The sequence below is a fragment of the Talpa europaea genome, assembly GCF_964194135.1.
Source record: "Talpa europaea genome assembly, chromosome: 4".
Lineage (NCBI taxonomy): Eukaryota > Metazoa > Chordata > Mammalia > Eulipotyphla > Talpidae > Talpa > Talpa europaea.
The window spans coordinates 94,623,408-94,644,552 of NC_140070.1; the positions used below are offsets into that span (position 1 = coordinate 94,623,408).

General features: G+C 39.7%; 1 protein-coding gene across 1 annotated transcript in view; it reads left to right on the top strand.

Moving 5' to 3' along the window:
* PLCXD2 (phosphatidylinositol specific phospholipase C X domain containing 2) overlaps positions 1-20,326 on the top strand; it is a gene marked incomplete at both ends in the record, with an annotated part of 41,565 nt that extends 21,239 nt beyond the window's left edge. Inside the window, 3 exons of the mRNA XM_084232332.1 lie at positions 9,420-9,880; positions 13,593-13,834; positions 20,167-20,326. Coding sequence (XP_084088458.1) covers positions 9,420-9,880; positions 13,593-13,834; positions 20,167-20,326 — 863 coding nt within the window. The remainder of the gene's footprint in view (positions 1-9,419; positions 9,881-13,592; positions 13,835-20,166) is intronic.
* Positions 20,327-21,145: the final 819 nt, after the last annotated feature.

A 21,145-nucleotide genomic window follows, 5' to 3' on the forward strand; every position in this document is an offset into this window, starting at 1 on the left:
CCACTTCTTAATAGTGATTCAAGTATGTCAGAAAGCTATTAATGTCAAAGATGAATATTTCAGTTGTGCTTAGCAAACAAAAGCTACTATAGTTACCAGGATTTTCTCTCCTTAGACATAGTTCAGACTTAAAATGATTTTTCCCCCCTTATCACATGTTCATATTCAAGATAAAGCATTTACTATGTGCATTAAAGAATGCTTTTTTTTTTTCATAACACGTCACCATTTTATAAGAAGCCACTGTTGAAAACCTCTATCAACTGGCACCAAATTCTTTAACATGCCTTGAAAATTGGCTCCTTTAGCCACTGCCCTGCTGACCTGTCTCTTAAGATGGCTATTCCTGGAAGCCCCCAATACTGGCAGAACTGGCTGTCATGAGTTACGAAGATGCTGGAGAGGGAGAAGAGTTGATTTTGGCATGGATAAGAAGTCATAGCCAAACAATCAGGGATCTAGAGTTCATTTGAACCATTGCCCTCTGAAGTGCCAGAGAGGCGTCCCTGCCTGTATTCCCTGCCACTGAATCTGGGTCTGACTTTAGTTCTTAGGGAGTGTATTGTTACTAAATGTTTCTTCTTCCAGAAATTTGGTCTTGCTGATAAGTTCCATACTCATATTGAGACATGATTTTAGTCACTTCTTAAGTATTGATCTCTCCAAACCTTAGAAATATTCCGTTTTAGATCAAGTCTTATCCTTATTGGGAATGTTTTACCTGCGTTAGTTTTAGTACATTTCAAAATTTTTGACTTTCACAAAAGTCACAGGTTTATGAAATGGAAGCCATTTAGTGAGACCGTGTATTTGAGGGCCTAAATATAAAGTTTACATTTAAGTACTATTCTTGAAAGTTTTCTTAATAAAAAATTTTATGAAGTCTTCAAGGGTATATAAATAAAAGCATAAGATTTTATTTTCTCAGAAAAATTCAACTTTAAAATAGTTCAACAAATGACCAAGTGGCATCTCTGAACCTGACAGCGTCAGGACGAACTATTGTTCAGCTGGGCATCTCGCTATCTCATCCCAGTTCCTTCTGGGATCTGTTTCTCTACTTTTCTTCCTTAGGAGATAAGGAAATGACTCTTTTCCTTTGATTTAAACACATCTTTTCTCTTTCTGTATAAAGCATGACATTCATGCTTAGTATCTTTGGCATAATAACTGTATAGCTGTATGTCTGTACAGCATATCTCTCTCTTTACTGGTTGCACTGATCATTGTTTCAGCTAGTCTAGCCTTTATCCCTGCCTAGATACCTGGAAGCTAGCATTATGTGAAATACCTACCTTTGTTAGATTGTAGGCACAGTTTTTGGCCTTTGTGCTTGGGCACCCTTAATATCCTTTTGTTACTGTTTTGGGATGGAGAGCTTCTTTGCTGCTAAAATGTTATTAATTTGTCTAGAACAAGGTTACAGTGTGTGTATTTTACATTAATTTAGAAAAATAAATTTGACATTCAGTGCCATTTTGTGCTTCATCAACTCCAGTGGATAACTAGCAAGATAGCTGTACCCATTTTCTTATAAGTTTCCTGCATTACTCTGGCTTCACAGGGTGTAGGCTAATACCCAGGAAAAGATTATGTAAATTACAAATCAAATTACCTAAAGTTCAAGCTGAGATAAAATAGATAAGCCCTAATTGAACACTATTCCCAATTGAAAATTGTGCATATTCAGTATATGTTCTAAAGTCAAGCTTGCAATGGACCAAACCATCTTTGTTGCGGTAGAGATAATATAATGAAGTCCTGATCAAAATTTGAGGTTTCCATATTTAGATGGCTTTTCAAATATTGTCTTTAAAAGAATTTTTGCAGAATGATTATTAACTCTATTAGAGTTAATATGTTGGGCCTCCCCGGTGGTGCAGCACTTGAGCGCTGGGTTGCGAAGCTGCCAGCAGCCTCTGCAGCGCCAGTTCGATCCCCTGCCACCAGGTGAGGGTCCCACATGGCGCGCAGACCTCTCCTGCCACCTGCTGCTTCCCTCAGCAGTGTACTTCGTCAGTCTGCCTGTTCTGCTCTCTGCTCTGGCGCTGGTGAATTCTCTCACCCTCCCACACTTCTGACTATACCCCAGTGCTTGTGTAAATAAATAAATAAATCTTAGGAAAAAAAAAAAGAAGAAATTCTCTATGTTGATAGTAATAAAAATACATCCATGAAGTAGTAGATTTTTTTAATTCTTCAAACATGCTCTTCCAAAAATATAATGGGTTTTTTTCCCCCTGAGTAAGAGTTTTATCTGGATTTCATTTTAGAAAAGCCAGCTTTAGTGTCAGCATCCACACATAGGCATACACATAAATACAGTGGTAACTGAGAGAACATTAGTTCCAAACATCTATACTTACTATGAAGTCTTGCTCTCTAAAATTTGCTATAACAACTATAAGATTTTTCTTATTCACTACCTCTTGAAAAAATGTCATTTTAGTGAATTCATATGTGTGGGCTGACAAAAGCACTTAAGTTGCAGGTTCACCCAGGTGAAAGGATGTTTCCACAACTGCATTTCCCAGTAGGTTCAACTTTCAACTCAACACACTAATGATTGCAAATATTGTCTAAAAAAGTGAGAAGTCTCGATGAATAAAATAGATGAATCCCAGAGGCCTAAAAAACCCACAGGCAAAGAAAAATCATGATTAAGTATGTTGAAAATGGTGACTAATACAAACTTGGCCGGGCTCATGTCCCTAAGAACTATGCATTAGTGTTTTTCCAATGTCTAGGAAAATACACAAATACTTCTGAAAGTAATATTGGGGTTTAAAGTATTCCATAATACTTTATATTATGGAAAGATTCCTTGTGAATGCATACATGGATATTTGAATGTTTTAGTGATATTTATGAATACTGACAGGGTTTTGTGATGGTTTAAGAAAAAGCATTGTTGTTTTTTCCACTTGAAATAATGGATTATAGGTTTTCACTCTCCAAGAATCTGCTATCTGACATGCTTTTAGCAATAGATTGGATTTGGTTTTTTATCTTTTTTATTTTTAAATAGCGCTCACTTGAGGATATCTAATTCTAGAATGTTAAAAATGAAAAGTTCAAGAATATTCTTGGAACTGTCTTATACTTCCAAATTGTATAGTCACTATTTATTAATTCCTAAGTTACTGAGATATCGAAGCAGTCTAGAGATAATTTATATTTTTAGTTTCAGTGCCAACCTAAACTGTAAAATACTGTGATCCAAACATCCTTTTGATGTTAATTCTAGTGTAATCTAAAATAAGTCACTTAAACTGTTAAACTCATTTTTCCTATCTCCTCTAAATACTAACTGCCACAGCTGACCCCTTAATTTAAATATTTAATGAGGCTTCACAACATTATTTATAAGCCAGTACTATTTCTCAGTTATTACTCAGATACATGACACAAATGCCTTAATAACAAAATAATAATAATAGTATATTTGAACTCATTTTGTTAACCAAGGACTCTTCTAAGTTTACAACTGAATTAATCATTTAATCTTTACACATACCACTGATTCTGACATTGTGTTATCCCCGTTTTACAAATGAGGAAACTGAGGCACAACATTTCAGTCACATAGTTACCAAGCAATAGATCCAGCCTGAAATTTAGACCCAAATTTAGACTGCGTGGTACCAGACCCCATATTCAACCTCTAGCAGTTTTCACCATGGTTTATTCACAGCTATGGCACTTTACCAAATTAGGTCTCAGGATTCACTTTTTCTAAATGTCTACTTGCTAAATCTTATAAACTGCCAGTCTGTGTTCTTTGTGGCTGAATAGGAGAGGAATGACTGCGCCTGGAGCTGCCTAGTGGAGATATTTCTAAAAATAACTGGAAAGAGGGAATTGAGTTGGTTTCCAACTGAAATGAGGAAATTGAGTTGAGTGTTCTGGGGGTTGGGGTGGAAACAGAACCTTCCAGTAGTGGGTCACCTTATGGATGGGTTCAGTGAGAAGCTGTTGCTGGAGGTAGTGAGATCTATGCCATTAATGATAAAGCGAGGTACAAGGTGAGAAATTCAACCTAGATAAGTCAGGTGTCCATTTGGCTACCAGGGAGCTCAGTCTAGAGCAATATTCAACCTTTTGTCCTTTACTTACCTCACTAGGGAGTCTTTTTGGCCATTTCTAGCTTGTGCAATCCCCTACCCCCATAATAAAATTTTAATACCACTAATATAATGTGTAACTGTTTAAGTACTCTGTGTGTGTGTGTGTGTGTGTGTGTGTGTACACACACAGAGAAAGAGAGAGCTTTATATAAAGAAGAGTAAAATGTTTTTCATCCCCCCAAGGGCCACTTTTTCTTGCCTTGAGAGTGACAGCCTAGAAACACTGTTACTGACACGTTGAATGGTGTGAGTAAACACAGGGTAGCAGGGTGGGCTTCAGCAAACCAACTTGGAGCTCACCCAAAGCAGAGCAATACCTAAGGGGAATGGGGGAAAGAGTTTTTCTTAAGTGGATGAGGTCAGAATTTCTTTGCCTGTGGTCTTGTATGTTCATATTCCCTCAAGGAGTATAGTCACCATGTAAGGTGAAATGCCATTCTGGTTAATGAAATGTATCATTTGGGGTGTGAGGTTCAACTTCTTTTTTGTTTTATTTAAAGACCAAGTTCCTAAGAAGCTTGCTTTAAAGTATTTCTAATTGAGTTCAGAAAAATGGCCACTACTTCAATTTGCAAGAAATGGGTAATAAAAGTGTTTTAACTAAAAACTGCTGTGTGCTCATTTGAGATTCCCTAGTCCCCAAATAGCAAATCTCTGAAAGAATCAAGCAGCAATGGGTGTTCCAGATAAAGAACAAACTAGTTGCCCCTAGTCCTCACCAGGCCAACACATTGTCTTGCGCTTGATCTCATGGGTTATCTTGTACTCTAGTGCTGTCTCAAAGGAAATAAACTATAAACATCTCACTAACCTTTTCCCATTCGAATTTCTTTCCTTATGATTTTGCTACCTCAGTAACTTTATTTTGAACTGTATAATCCACTATACATCTAGAGTCCTAATTAACTTTAAATATTCTCACCTAATTATTTACTAGAAGGTGTGATAAGGAAGGCAAGTCCTCCGCATATTTTTATTCTCCACAAATAAGCTATGTCTATTCAACTGGTCAAAAGGCAGGAGGCATTCCTGGAACAAAAAGAATGAAGAAAGGTATCCACCAGATTATTATTTAAAGGTCTGAAAATGTTCTCTCTTCAACCTGAGGAGGTCATCCCCCAGAGTCATAAAACTTGTTAGGAGAGAATAATTTTACTTGAATGTCAAGCTTGGGTACCCTATAGAATCCCCTCGGAGCTTTTCAAATTTTCCATTCTCAATTGCCACTGTACAGGGATTCTGACTCATAGGGTGGGATCTTGGTCACTGGTGTTTTTCAATAGCTTGGATGGTGGGCATCCATGGTTAAAGGTCACCATTTTGGATTACAAAGTTTTCACATACATTGTCTAGAGTTTTGTATATAAAAGAAGGCAAAGATGAAAACTTTGTGGTGTCTACTGACTGTATAAGGAAACAGGAAGTGACAAGAATGTCATTGTTAAAATGAAAAGATTACAGAAAAATTAATTTCTAAAATTTGGAGGAAAAAATCTCTCACCTTTGTAGGGCTAACACACAAAGGAATGGAAGGCTCCAGAAAATAGTTGACTTAGTGAACTTTCATTTGGAGTCATTGATTTGGAGCTCTTAAGGATCAAGAGTAGCAATAAAAGGATGGGAAGAGCCTCAGATGGGAAAGGGAGTGTAGGTCACAGGAAACAAAAGCAGCAGGACTGGCCTGTGCTTTCAAGAACTTGACAGTGAGGAAGAAAGAGAGGGCAGTCACTTGAAGGGGTAAGACATGTAAGGGAAAGTGTTCTTAAGATAAAAGGAAGCACTTAAATCTAGTTTTGTTCTTAAGATAAAAGGAAGCACTTGAATCTATTTTAGACAGAGATAAAGGAGCCTCAGAGGATGAGTGAAGATGCATAGGCACTGCTGGGTAACCCCAACAAAAATATGCCCATGGCAGAAATCACAGAAAGATGAGGTTCTGACCTGTTATCTCCTTTACTGTAGCAGAACTTAAGGAGCTCCCGTGCACAATTGTCTTAGAGAATGAGGTATCATCTAGGGCAGGGGGAGGCAGCCCTTATTATAGACAGTCTTCATATATAAATGTCAGACTTTAATGCTTATACCTGAAACCCCTCTAAGGTTATAAATCAGTGTTACTTCAATTAAAAGAAATGTTTTAAAGTAAGATAACTTCCATTGGATATAGAAGAGGAAATTTTGATAATGAATTTGGGGTCTGTAATAAATTTGGGGATTTCCTTTTATAAGTACTACTTGCAGATTGCATAATGTGTAAATATTCTGTTTGTAAGAGAGGGGAGAACATCTTTATCCTGCTTTTTGAAAAGAAATACTTAAATGCACTAGTAGCTGAATGTTCCTTCACTCACGCTATATGAATCAAAAGCTTCCTGAGAAAAAAATGTAAGTATAAAGGCAAAACTATTGATGGTGGTTAGCTGGTTGACTTTCACTGCTGTAGACCTAGGTAGGACAAAGGTTATAAAACATTCAACGCACAGTCTGCTCCACTGTCCTGCCCTTCCCTATCAAGCAGGGGGAGGGAGTGATACTGGGCACAGGATGTCATAAAGGAAAAGAGGAAATGGAAAAGGAAGCAAAGAGATCAATAGAGACTCTGTGTTCCCAGGGACTATGCAAGCCCTCCCTCTTCTGGGGGATGTGCTGGGCACCATGTGTGTCCCTCTGTATTCAGAAATGGTCCCCTGGGTCCCATTGCTATCATTTTGCTACACAGTTCCCAGACATAGAGTAAAGCACTGGAGGTTGTTAGCACATCTCCCTCTGGAGATAAAACTGGGCTCAGCACCAACAAGAGAATACCAGAGGGAATTTGTCTCTCCTTTATGCTTGGATAATGGCTGTTCCCTGATACCCAGGGAAAAATTAAGTTCAATACATGCCTTGTGTTATATTGCACACTCAATCCTGAACAGCTGGGCTGCTAATACAATTTAAAAATAAAAGATAACTGGCTGATCACCATCTATATGTTAAGTATGCAAAATTAATCTCTCAATGAGGAGTATAAAGATTTCCTGTTTCTCTATAGCCTAAGGAAGGAGAGCATTAAGCGGATGTCCAGTGAGTCTCATTAACAGAGACAACCAATATGGAAAATCCAGGGGGACTTGTCCCATATTTCTATTAGTAATGGCAATTATTTCCACCTGAAAAATACTAGTAATTTTCTCACTTGCAAAATTCACTTTGCCTAAGGAGCAATAAGTATGCTTTTTCTTAATAGTGATATCCTCCCTGTGCTAGAAACTACCTAAAAATAAAGCAGCATTTGACACACTTTTTTGCTTTATTTGTGAAAGATAAAATAGAAGAGCCATCCCCGAATATTTTTTCAAGAAAATGGAAATAACACAAAACATCAGACTTAAATAAAATTCCATATACTTTATGTGACATACCTACTTTAAGATTAGTAAAATGGATTAGTGGTGACAGACAACTGATGTTGCAACAGGAACTTTAGTTCCTGCGGAAATGGGATAAGGGACACAGCAGTCATGGGGCTGGTTTGCAAGGCAAGACTCTGGTACTTGAGCAGAAGTTCTTGCACCATTCATTGAAAGCATGCAGGCTAGTAAAAGCTGATCATCAACAATGGTATGAGGAATAAAGTCCGGAAGGTGAGATAGGAATGGGGAACAAAGTTTTACAAGGGACAGGGAAGGGGGCATTGTGACCATGTGTCAAGAGCCATTTGCGTCAGCAAAGTATTTGATGTTATCACAGGCAGAATTATCCCAAGACCACCATGGAGATAGTCACGTAATCAGGTCTGCAGCGGCCTTGGCATCCCTGGGCCTGCCTTGTGATACAGCTATACTCCTCCATAGGTAGTCAAGGAATTCTCTGCTGTGATTTATAGATAGTAAGTAGGTCACAGTTGCCCATGAGTGGCCAGCTAGTAGCCAGCTAGCCATAGGAATCCACAAACTAATGAATGTAAGAATTTTAATTCTGGTTTAGTAGTGGTTAAAAGGGTTCATAATCTCAAAAAGGTATTTTCTTCCTAGATTTTGCTTACAAAGCACAGCTGAGGGTCCTCAACCTCAGAGTCATTCACAGAGCTAATCAAATAATTGCTGACATTAGGTAGAAACCAGTAACAAAATGAAAGGTATATGTTAAAGATGGTTTTTACCATTAGTTTCCAGTGACATATTGCCTCAGTATAGTCAGAAATATGCATATTGTGGGTCACCTAAACCTTAATAATAGTAATGTCATCTCAGCATCGAGAGAACACCTACCCTCTTGTGCTTTTTTTTTTTTTTAAGATTTATTTATTTATTTATACAAGCATTGGGTCCAGTCAAAAGCATGGGAGGGTAAGAGAATTCACCAGAGCCACAGCAGGGAACAGAACAGGCAAACTTGACAAAGTACACTGCTAAGGGGAGCAGCGGGTGCGGCAGGAGAGGTCTGTCGCACCATGTGGGACCTCACCGCGAACCGGCGCTGTGGAGGCTGCGGGCAGCTTGGTAGCCCAGAGCTCAACCGCTGTGCCTCCAGGGGAGGCCCCCTCTTGTGCTTTAAGACAGGAATGGGACATGCATTTGATCATTTAGTAGCAGGTTTACTCTTTAAGAGAGGAGGGTCATATAACTAATCTGTGCTGAGTTCTTCAAAGTGTGTATTGGATCTGTCATGTCATCATTCCTACTCACTCAGACTTTCACTGTAGGAATAGAGTGTACACAAAGCATAATAAGGGGCAATTTGGTGTTTTTTTTTTAATTCTACCCTTCCTAGAATTTGAATATCTGTCACAGCATTATAGAAATAGACACAATGTTTTCATAACTTCTCTTTCAATGACTGCAAGAATAAAGTGGCTATGCCACCATAAAAAAACTCTTCTATGAGGAACACTTAAGCAACTGAATTCTTCAGCAAGCAGCTTTGTTTATCCAAATGTGAGAGTTCATTTCCTCAGAATAGCATCCTGAAATGAAATTACTAGATCAAATGGTATGAATATTTTAAAACTCCTCTTTCTAAATATATTGCTAAATAGCTTTCTAAAGAGGCATTTATTAATTGACCTTACACCAACAATATATGAGAATTATAATTTTACCCCAGGCTTAATAAAAGTGCTAATAAGACCACATAACTTTTATGTTTATTTCATTCCCAAAAAGCTTGACAATTTTTTCCAGTATTCATTTACAATTTTCTGTGTGTATTTGGTTCTTAATTTTGTTTTGTTTTGTATTCCTGTCAATTGACATTTTTTTTCCCAACTCCCATCTCAGCTGCTCTCCTCACCTTTTTTATTTTGTATAGGATCCCATGATTCATTCAGCTACTGGGTAGATGAGAAGTCTCCAGTGGGACCTGACCAAACCCCAGCTATCAAACGCCTGGCCAGGATCTCCTTGGTAAAGAAGCTAATGAAGAAATGGTCTGTGACTCAGAACCTAACGTTCCGGGAACAGCTAGAAGCTGGAATTCGCTACTTTGATCTCCGTGTGTCTTCCAAACCAGGGGATGGCGACCAGGAAATCTACTTCATTCATGGGCTCTTTGGCATAAAAGTCTGGGATGGGTTGATGGAGATTGACTTGTTTCTTACACAGCACCCTCAAGAGATTGTCTTCCTGGATTTTAACCACTTCTACGCTATGGATGAGGCCCACCACAAATGCCTGGTTCTCCGGATCCAGGAGGCCTTTGGAAACAAGCTGTGCTCAGCCTGTAGTGTGGAGAGTATGACACTGCAAAGCCTGTGGGAGAACAAGTGCCAGGTAGGGGAAAACAGATGCACTTCCATGGGCAAGAACTTAACTCTTCTGCTTTTTCAGTATTGCCAGCTGCAGGGCAGCAATCTCCAGGGTTCTGAGGCTGAAAAACATAGATTGTTTGGAATATTAAACATACGCTTACTGGTTCCTGGGCCCTTGGCTAGCTTCCAGGGCTCCCCTGGGCAGCAGTGAACTAGAATTAACATCTCTAAATATTTACAACTTGCCTGGGGATCTGTTTGGCGTGAAGCTGATCCTGAATTACTTGATCAGAACCAGCCCAAGGCCAAGTTGTGAAATGGTACCACTTGGCTTTACCATTTTCCTCCCATATAGTCTGGTTTCAACCTCCTAGTTCCCCCTCAGGGGTAGACTATTCAATGCTGTCTTCAATTCAGTGAATACCTCACCAAGGTATTGACTGGCAAGTGAAACATTAACTGACAAAGGCAGGTGAAGTGCTTCATCTCAGGAGTGTTAACATTTTAGAAGGTCATATTCCCAGAGTCTGGGTCAAAGGGGAAGAGAGCTTAGGATGGAAGAACCAGTGAGAAGATCCAGGGTTTTAATGGGGTCCTAGGAAGGAGTCTGGAACACAGGGAGCAAAGGAAGTGAGGAGATTGTGTGGGAAAGTGCTCAAATTTTGAATCTGTTAGAAGGTATTGCACACAGCATGAAAATAGAACATGAGGTTTCAAGGCAGACTCCCAACTTCTGTTTAAGTGGAAACACCAGGCTATTTTGTACATCTGTACATACACTAAATGTCTTTCCACAGAGACTAACGCGTTAGGTTAACCCTTAGTAGCTATTAAAATTTATGTAAGCCATATTTCCTCATTAAAAACTTCAAAGTGATCTTTTACCAAATATTTATCACACCTCTCCCCCCAAAATCTAAGTTTATTTCTGTTTAGACTCAGAGTCATAGATACTAACAGGTTTAACCTGGGGAGATTTCTTTCCTCCCATACAGTCTTTCTCTTGCAATATTAAATAATAGCATGACAATAGCAGCAGTAACAACTAACATTTACGTAGTCTTTATTCCATGCCAGTAGGTGGATCACCACATTTAATCCTCTCAACAACATAATAATTTTGTAATTATGCTCATTTTAAAGATGCGGAAACTGAGGCATGGAGAGATTAAGCAACTTGCCCAAGAATGTTGTTCACGAGTGGCAAGAAAGTGGCAGGATTCTGTCCCCTGCTGTTGGACTCTCCAGAGTTCCGCGGGCTTCTGCTGCTATCCTGGGCTATTCACATTATTTTGTTGACTTTCACAATTAGTGTCTAGAAGATGCTGGTAAAACACTTTCTCTGTATTCTTGAGTCCCAAATATAGAGGCTCTCAAAGAATAAGCAGAATGGGAAAAAGGGCCAGAGAGCCATAAGAGGGCTTTTGAATATTGTCATTCAGGTAAGGTTAAATTTAAGTACAACTAAGTTTGTAGCATGTGTGTTATAGTGTTGTAATTTTGTACACAAACTGTATTCTGCAGAACTGAGACTATCATAGGTAGAGTGTGGGAAGAGGGGAGCAAAGCAGAGAGGGACCCAATGAGCTATGGTGGAGGATCGTGGCTGCCTAGATGATGGGGTAACATACCATACATATTAAGAGGGGTAACTATTTATACCTCTAAATCATATACAGTGTTGTAAACCAGCAATGAAAAATAAATATAATAAAAATTGCATACTAACTTGCTTAGAAATCTGCAAGAGTAACACATGTCTTGGAATAATGATCTCGAGGTGATTTTCCAGCAGCACAGTGATGCTCTATGAATGTCTAAGTATGAGCTACTTCATCTTCCAACCACAAATACTCCTAAACTTATCAAGGAGATTGTGATGAAATGTCTGATAAAGGGGGCAAGTCACCCATTTGAATTCTGCCAGTTCCCTGTGCCCTTTCCTTTCCCAATGTTTTCCTGGTTGTATCTCTTAAAAATTAAACCAAGACATCTCAGTCTTCATCATCTCCCTTCTGCTGGGGCAGTGCCTTACCGGTAAACTTCAAATGTTCATTATGTAGTGAGTTTCCTTGTATGCAACCCCCTGAATATTTTACACCACAATTTAATAGCAAGAAGGCAAATTTCATTTATTCAACATGCAGTTACCTCACAGCTCACATCTATATTAATGTACATAGTGGCTGTGGGTTTTAGGCCATTTAATCTGCAGTTCACCAGTATTTAGTATCTTTATGAGAAAATATGATGACTACATAATACTAGTAAAATACAAAATAAATCAGTATACAGTTGCAAGATAAAACTCTCTTAGATGTACTACATATACAAAGAGAGGGGGTTTCTAATCAACCAAGTGAATAATAATATGTAGTATAAATCTATGTCCCAGGGGTCTCAGTGAAGAACTAATCAGAATAAGAGTAGGTCGATGAAGAAATAATTCTTAAAGGAAATGAGATTTTAAACCTGAATTTCAGGAGAAGAATTGAGCATGAATTGCTAAGCTGGAAGGAAGAGTATCTCAGAAAAATACGGAAGAATTAGGTAGCCCTGGGAAGAATTACTGCCCCCAGAAGTCTGTAGAGTATGAGTGGGTTTGCTCAGCCCACTACCAGCAGAAATTTCCCTTATAAACTCCAGGATCAGATTGCTCAAGTGGCTCTTTAGGAAAGGCATGCAATGTCCCTTTTGTATAATTTGTACTTCTTACATTTTCCAAGGGAAAGCGAAGTACAGCTCTGTCCTCTTGTCCCCTGATCCCCTAACACGCTTCTCAGCTACCAGACGGTACAGGAAATGGTCTGGTGGACCCTGTTGAAGGATCACACAGCCCTGCCTCTCCCACAGTCTCCATTCCACAGGCAGCTTGCAGTCCCCGACCTTCCAGATACACCGCCAGCAGGAAATCCTTCCCAATCTCCCAGGCAATCTGCTTACTGTGCGCCTGTGATTAACCTCATTAACACTCGTGTTTAGCACAGACCTCATTAGCAGTCAGTCAGACATTACTCAAAACCATTAAAAACAAGAGTAATGATCAGCCCACCCAGTGCATCCAGCCTGGTGCTTCCTAGCTCAGGGTTCCAGGGCGGTAGGGACCTTAGTCATGAGCTAATGCACACTGGAAACAAGACCACATTCAGAGCCCCCCTCCTCCAATGCCTGGAGATTATGCTGTTGGGATAGCTCTCCCAGGATTGCAGTCTGGGGAATGTAAACACATATGCTGGACCTTCCTTCAAGAGAGATTACTGGTGCCTGGAGGAGAAAATATATGGTGCTACTAAAAACCTAACCTGTAGGACTCTGAATTGGGACAATCAAAATAGCAATTCTCTGTCCCTCTGCTGCCTCTCATTAACTAATTAATGCTGTGGATGTGGCTTGCTAATTATTTTCCAAATCACCATCAGCCTGAGAGGTCCTCCTAGAGGCACATCGCCTCCTCCAGGGACGCCCTCCCTCCCTTTTGGGCCGGGCAGTTTCATTCAGTCAGTGGACACCATCCAAAATCGGCCTACTCCCAAAGGAGTTCAATGTGTCGATCTCAAATCCTACATCTCAGGATTAATCTCGTGAACCGTGCTTTAATCTTTGCTTATTGATTTTTGTAAACACTAATCTTGAACTTCCACTTATGTTTATATTTGCCTTTCTTCCAGGTAAAACCAAGGAGTTACAATTCAGCCTTTTCCTGAATTTCTCTTCTTCTGTTTTGAACATTTCAGGTTCTTGTTTTCTATCACTGTCCCTTCTACAAGCAATACCCCTTCCTGTGGCCAGGGAAGAAGATTCCAGCCCCCTGGGCAAACACCACAAGTGTGCGCAAACTGATCCTCTTCTTGGAGACCACTCTGAGTGAGCGGGCCCCCCAAGGCTCCTTCCATGTCTCTCAAGCGATTCTGACTCCAAGAGCAAAGACCATTGCCCGGGGCCTAGTTGGTGGCCTCAAGAACACCCTGGTTCATAGGTAAGAATTTGCCTCCATCCTGTGGAGAAGGTTTGTTTTAAAAAGCAGAACAAGCAAACAACAACAAAAATTTACTGTGACGCCTTTCTGAATAAATAGCAGTAAACCTATGTAATTTGAAGATTTTAAGAAACAGCAAAACAAAAAAAACCTTATATTTGAAAAAGCTGTGTGTTGCAAATGGAGTGAATTACTGTAGGGTAAAGAAAATGTCAGGCTTTTCTGCCCTTCCGCCATCAGGATAGATGATGGATCCTTGTCCTGAATGCATGCCTGATGGCGGGCACCTGGAATAGGGTGTGGGCATAGGTAGATGGGATTCAGCTGAGCTAAGACTGTGCTTTTAAGGGCGGCGTCACGGGGTGATGCCAGCAGCCCCAGCCAGCAGCAGCAGCAGCAGCAGCAGCAGCAGCAGCAGCAGCAGCAGCAGCAGCAGCAGCAGCAGCAGCAGCAGAGCAGCAGAGCAGCAGTAAAAGCCGAAGCAGAAGCCGAAGCCGAGAAGCAGCAGAACGAACGCCAGAGAGCCCAGATAGAGTGAGGACTTGCTGGGGGCTGGGAGGCCTGCTGGCCTCCCAGCCCCCCAGCCAGCACCCCTGCCTGCCATATGCCTGGTGAACCCCAAATAAAAGACCTGCAAAACCACTGAGGACTCTGACTCCTTTACCTGATCTGCATGGGATCAGAAAACCTGCACTGTGCCCGGTCCGGCCCTTACAATTACTTATAGCCAAAGAATCTCTCAATACTTTGTTAAAATGTATTTATTGTCCTATAAGTGCTTTCTACATTTTGATCCAAAGACAAAGCGCTTTAAACCAAAACCAGTTTATTAAGTTCTGGCCCCAGCCATGTGTTATTCCTGTGCCTGACCTCACAGCCAGTCCAAGTACTCACTAATTTAAGAGACATTAAAGGAGACTGCTGTGCTGGGTGCTAGGGATTTGAAGATGGCCCTTTAAGGATTTGGGATGGCTTTCACCTTTCCATTGTAACAGAGCCCTGACAGCAATAAAAGATGCTGTGGGTACCATGTCATATTTTCAGTACTTCTTCAGAGCAAAACAGAGTCTGACCATCCCATTGAGCAGGGAAAGCTTCAGGAATTTGTATCAGGTGATGATTCTTTATCCTGAGCACCAGCAAATGATAGTTGTTAAGAAAGAGGATGGCTTATACATATGTAAGTGGATGCATGCAAGTCTGTGTATATGACTATGTGTGTAAACATGATGTCCATAAAGGGTATGTTACACATACAATTAGATAACAGGGCATGCCTTCCAATCCAACTGAGAAAGCACATGTGTTTGGATAATAAGAGATGTTTATAAGAAATCCCTTTGGTTTCTAAACTCAGGTGGTAAGCACCAGAGTTCAGATAGTGAAAGATTCATTTAAAAAAAAAAAGTGACCCTTTCTGGTTGGTTCTGATTTTGGATAGCCTGACTTGAGGTGATGGGAGTTCGGATGGTAGTTTGAATGGCAAAGAACACCTAAACTTTTCTTTCTTTTTTTTTTTTTTTTTAATTTTTTTTTAATAGAGGCATGTTATTTATTTATTTATTTGTTTGTTTGTTTGTTTGTTCTGTTTATACATGCACTGGGTACAGTCAGAAGCGCGGGAGGGTGAGAGAATTCACCAGAGCCAGAGCGGGGAGCAGAACAGGCAGAAGGACCGAAGTACACTGCTGAGGGGAGCAGCGGGCGGCAGGAGAGGTCTGCGCACCATGCGGGACCCTCCTCCGGTGGCCGGGGAGCAGCCGGGGATCGAACCGGCGCCACAGAGGCCGCGGGCAGCTTCGCAACCCAGCGCTCAACCGCTGCGCCACCGGGGAGGCCCCTAAACTTTTCTTTCTTCATGAGAGTTTCTGATGAGATTGGCCATGAACAAACCCAAAAACCCCTTTCTGTGTGACTTTACAAACCGTGACTGAATTAGTGGTGCTGAACTTGTAAAAGACAAATTCATGCACCATTAAAAGATCCAGAACCCTGATCTTTTTCTCTTTATTTAAAATAATATATTTTTGGGCCTCCCCTGGTGGCGCAGCGGTTGAGCGCTGGGCTGCGAGGCTGCCCACAGCCTCTGCAGCGCCAGTTCGTTTCCCCGGCTGCCAACAAGGGTCCCACCAAAAAAAAAAATAAAATAATATATTTTTCTCTGTGCACCCCATTTTCTCCATACCTTTGGTAAATCTGTAAGATAACATTATTTATTTATCCATTCAATAGTCATTGAGCACCTAGAAGGAGCTTGGAGGTACGAGAGATACGAGATGAATAATGTAATCTCTGCCCTCAGGGAACTTTCAGTCTTGCAGGAAAACATAAATACACATGTAAATTTATATAAAGCCAATGAAAACTCATTCTTACAGACATCTGTGCAAAGTTATACTAATAAGGGGTAGGAGATATTTAAAAACAAGGTACACTGTATTCTGAATATAAAGTACCTTCTTGAAGATGATTTTATTTGATTTTATTTATTTATTTATTTTTAAAGATTTATTTATTTATTTATACAAGCACTGGGTACAGTCAGAAGCGCAGGAGGGTGAGAGAATTCACCAGAGCCAGAGCAGGGAGCAGAGCAGGCAGAAGGACCGAAGTACACTGCTGAGGGGAGCAGCGGGTGGCAGGAGAGGTCTGCGCGCCATGCAGGACCCTCCTCCAGTGGGTGAAACCCAGCGCTCAACCACTGTGCTCAACCACTGGGCCACCGGGGAGGCCCGATTTTATTTGATTTTAAAGTAACCTTATGAGAGGGCACATTGGCCCTAACATGTTATTCTCCCCAATTAAGATGGCACTCAGTGAGGCTTTGTGACCCAGGCCCAAATAGCTGGTAAGAGTCAATAATATGACTCGATTCTGAACTTCTTGTTGTTGGACTATTTCCCTTTCCAGTGTTCCACGTGGTATTTTATTATGGGAGTTACTTAAAAAGGTTACTAAGACCACTTTCCTGAGGGCTGTGAAATGTGGTTTTCTCACCAGTTAAGTGTGGTTAATAGTACCACACAAGATTATAGAGTCTTATCATGAAATGGTCTAACACAGTGCCTGGCACAAAGCAGGCATGCCATCCCCACCTGTAGGAAACCCAGAAAATCAGTGGACCAGCCTTGCTCTCAGGTGGCCTCAATGTCAAAGGAAAATTTCTAACCTTCTGCCCTGCAGACAATGGGACTTTGTACCTTCTGGGACTCAGGTCAGCTAATATCTGGATCAGCCTTCTAAACATCTTGGTAAATGTCAGGAGTTAAGAAAACAAAGTGACTCCTCTTCATACTAGGTTCTACATTTCCCTTTCTCTGTAATCCTGCTTATGTGATCCTTGCCTTGGGGAAGGTTGACACATGCAACCCGAGCTGACACAGGATTCTTTGTCACCTGAGACTGCAGGTGCATGCCGTTTCCTCATTTCTGCACTCAGGTTCCAAGCAGATCCCCTGAGTTTCTGTTCTGGATAGAGTCAGCTGAAGTTGTCACCAAACCTTCAATTTCTTAATTCCCCAAATGACCAGATGGTGGCGCCTGCACTTTACTCAGAAATACCGACCTGCTCTTTGAAACAAATCTGAGCACTATCCTGCTCAGTATTACCATGTGGACCATGGTGTATTCCTGGTTTCCGTCTCCAAGGGAAGACTTTATTTTCAGTCCTTCATTCTTAAGACACAATATTTTTCACTTAAGCAGTGGGATATAACCTTTTTAGGAAAATTTCTTACCCCAGTGCCCAAATATCTGTAGTTTACAGTCTACCATTTACGATTCCTTCTCTAATGCCAGACACTTCCATTGTACTTACTATATCCCAGGTATGGTTCTAAGCACTTTATATCTATTATTTTATGCAATTCCAAAAAAAAAATCTACATGACATACTATTACATGGGGATATATACTATTATCCCCATTGTCTAGAGAGAGAGACTGGAGCATTTAATAAGTTATATATAATTAAATTAAAAGTATCAACTTTTCAGAAGCCCCAGAGAAAATTGGAAGTACCCCTGTGATGGTGAGCTATTAAGTGGCTATGAATATAAAAGTACTGTTTGATTTATGGGATGTATTTCCGCCCAAGGCTAACTGGAAAATCCACTTACTGTAGAGACCTGGGACTGGTAATAGTTGTCAAAATAAGAGAAAAAGAAGGACAAAATGGTCCTGAGGTTTTGATAGTGTTGTCTAGGAGAAGACCGAGAAGTCAGGTTTATGCTAAAGAAAGGGAGGGTGGCTTCCAAGTAGAAACGGAAAGTTGGCAATCAAAGAGAGTGTTTCCAAAGAAGAGGAAGGATCCCCTTAAAATAATAAACTTTGCTTATTTTCAATTTTGACCTAGAGCAAAAAAGATTTTTCAGTCCCTTAACAAAAATATAAGTCCAATTGTATCTTCCTTAAACTCTATAAAGTATTTAGTGAGCTATTTTTACCATGGTGTAAGATTGTGAGTACTCTTCATTGCTCCCTCTTCCATAGCCATGGGATTTTACACTGACTACGAATCAAAAGTATCACATTAAATTGTCATCATTTGTTTATGTCACTAAGCTGATCTGTTTCAGGCAAAACATTTGTCTATCACCTAAAAAGTCTATAATTTATAACGTAACACCAACAGACTATATTTGTGAGAAAAGTGGGTGAGCTTTGGTCTATTAAGAAGCCATATATACTTCTGGAATGAGTGTATATCTGTATGGAAAGAGTGAACTTTGACCCATACTTCACACCATATATAAAAATTAACTTGGATGGAGCTTAAATCTAAACATAAAAACTAAAACCATAAAGCTTTCAGAAGAAAACAGAAAAAATCATTATGAATTGGGAGTAGGCAAGTTTCTTAAGCAGGTCACAATAAATCATTTAAAAAATTGATAAATTGGGCCCCATCAAAGCTAAGGAATTCAATTCACCAAAATAGCCCATGGAGAAAATTAGTAGGCAAGTTACAGCCTGGGACAAAACATTCAAAAATTATATTAATCAGAAACTAATATCCAGAATATATAAATAACTTATATAATTCAAAAATTAAAAGAAAAAGAATAGGTAAAAGAATTGGCCAGTTATCCCAAAGAAGATATTCAAATAGCCAATATGTATATGACCAACTCTCCAATGAGATTTAGTTTGAAATTAAAAAATTAAATTAAAAAAATCTTAGAATGCCTAAAATTGAAAAGGACAGCCCCAGATTTAGGGAACAGTGTGAAGCAACCAGTCATACTTTGTTGGTGAAGATGTACAGTGGAATAATCTCTTTAAGAAAAGGTCCCCATTTTTTTAATAAAACTAAATGTAAACCTATTCCATAATAATGCATTTCAGTCCTTAGTAAGTATCCAAGAGAAATGAAAATACATGTCCATGAAGAAAGACTTGCATAAGATTATCCACAGCACTTTTATTCATGATAGCCAATCTGGAAACAACCCATTTATCATCAACAGGAAAATGAATAAACAAGCTGCAGTATGGTCTGCACAACAGAATACTACACAGTGACAATAAATACTACTGATGCTTGCAACATGTATAAACACACAGAATACCTGTTGGATGACTTACACAAAGTTGTAAAACAGGCAGATTTAATCTGTGGCAGAAAACAATCAATATAATTTTTCCCTCTGGGAGGATGGGGCAACACTGTTGGGGAAGGGGCATGCAGAAGCTTTCTAGGGTATTGGTAATGCTCTCTACCTTGATATGGGTAAAAGTTATATGTAAAATTTTGTCTAAACTAGTTTCATACATTTTATTGAATGTAAGCTTTGTGTCTAAGGAAGAATAATCTGAAACTATCTATTAAGCCCTCATTAGTGGTATGCATGCTCAAGTATTTAAGAAATGTGTATAAATGTTTTCAGTTGAAATTTGTTAATATATCGGATGGACTGATGGATGGATAGAGTGATGGAGTGATGGATAGATATGTGGTAAGCAAATATACAGTAAAATGTTAATGGTAGAATTTGGGTGGTAAATATACATATTATAAATTTTTTTCAACATTGCAATATACTGGAAATTTTTTAAATTAAAAAAGTTAAAGAACCAACCAATAATTAAACCCTTGATTAATTTTTCCATGTTTTATTGATATCATATCTTCCATTCCAACACATAAATCCTGAAAATACAATTCTTTGATGGAATAGAGATCATTTCATCCCTGAAAGAGATTGACACTTCAATGAACAAACTTCTGAGAGCTTTTGCTTTTATTGACACACTTTTGTTACATTAGTGGAAAGGTTTTGTTTGTTTTTCTGGAGTCCTTCTAAACTGTACTCTCTGTCCCCTCTGTTTAGGAATCTTCCTGCCATCCTGGACTGGGTGAAAACTCAGAAGCCTGGTGCCATGGGTGTCAACATCATTACATCTGATTTTGTTGACCTAGTGGACTTTGCCACAACCGTCATCGAGTTGAATGACCTCCTGCAGGAGAATCGAGCTTTGGCTAAATGCTGATTTAATTTCTTATTTAACTTAACGTTGAATTTGTTGATCCAGGGTAGAGTTCCGAAGGGTTTCCTGTTAGGATGGCCCCTGGGCGGTGATGGTGTAATAAGAAGAGGAGGGAATTTTTTTTCCCCTTCTCATAGGGCCATTGGATAAAATTATAGGCCTTTTAATTGCATTTTTTTTCCAAATGAGACTTTTAAATAACCTAAGTCCAAGGGAAGAAAACATGTTTCATGTGATCAAGGTCAGAATATACCCAATGGCTCTTGATGCTGAATGTAATATGGAAGTGGGGTCTCCAAGTCCCATTGGGGTATTGAATATCCCCTGATTAACCCAGTTCTCTGTTGGCATCCCTGTTTGAGCCCATGAGAAGGCTGAACCAGAAAGGCATTCCTGAGCAAAAGAAGGATTCATTGCTGGTGTAGACAGCCTTTATAGGGTGGTTCATATACCAGCCTGGAGCTCTGAAGAGAGGATTGACCAAGGTCTGGTTCTCTCTAGGATGTTGAATGTCACCACTTCTTCCCTGAGAGATTTATTTATCACTAAAGTATTTCAACCTCAAGTTGTTCTTACGCAGCTTGTGCAGGTAACTGTTCACTTTCATTCTTTAGATAAACAGTGCATACTGTCCTCAGTGTCAGAAATGTGTTTCCCAGTTAGAAAACACTAATTCCTCGCTATTTCTTTTGGCCCTTTCTTGTAACTGAAAGGAACAAAGATAGAACTTTTTGGCGTGGGCCCAATAAGAGATAGACATGCATGTTTGTTGCATGCCAGATTTCTTTGATTTAATTCTGTAGCTTTCCCCAAAATGACTGC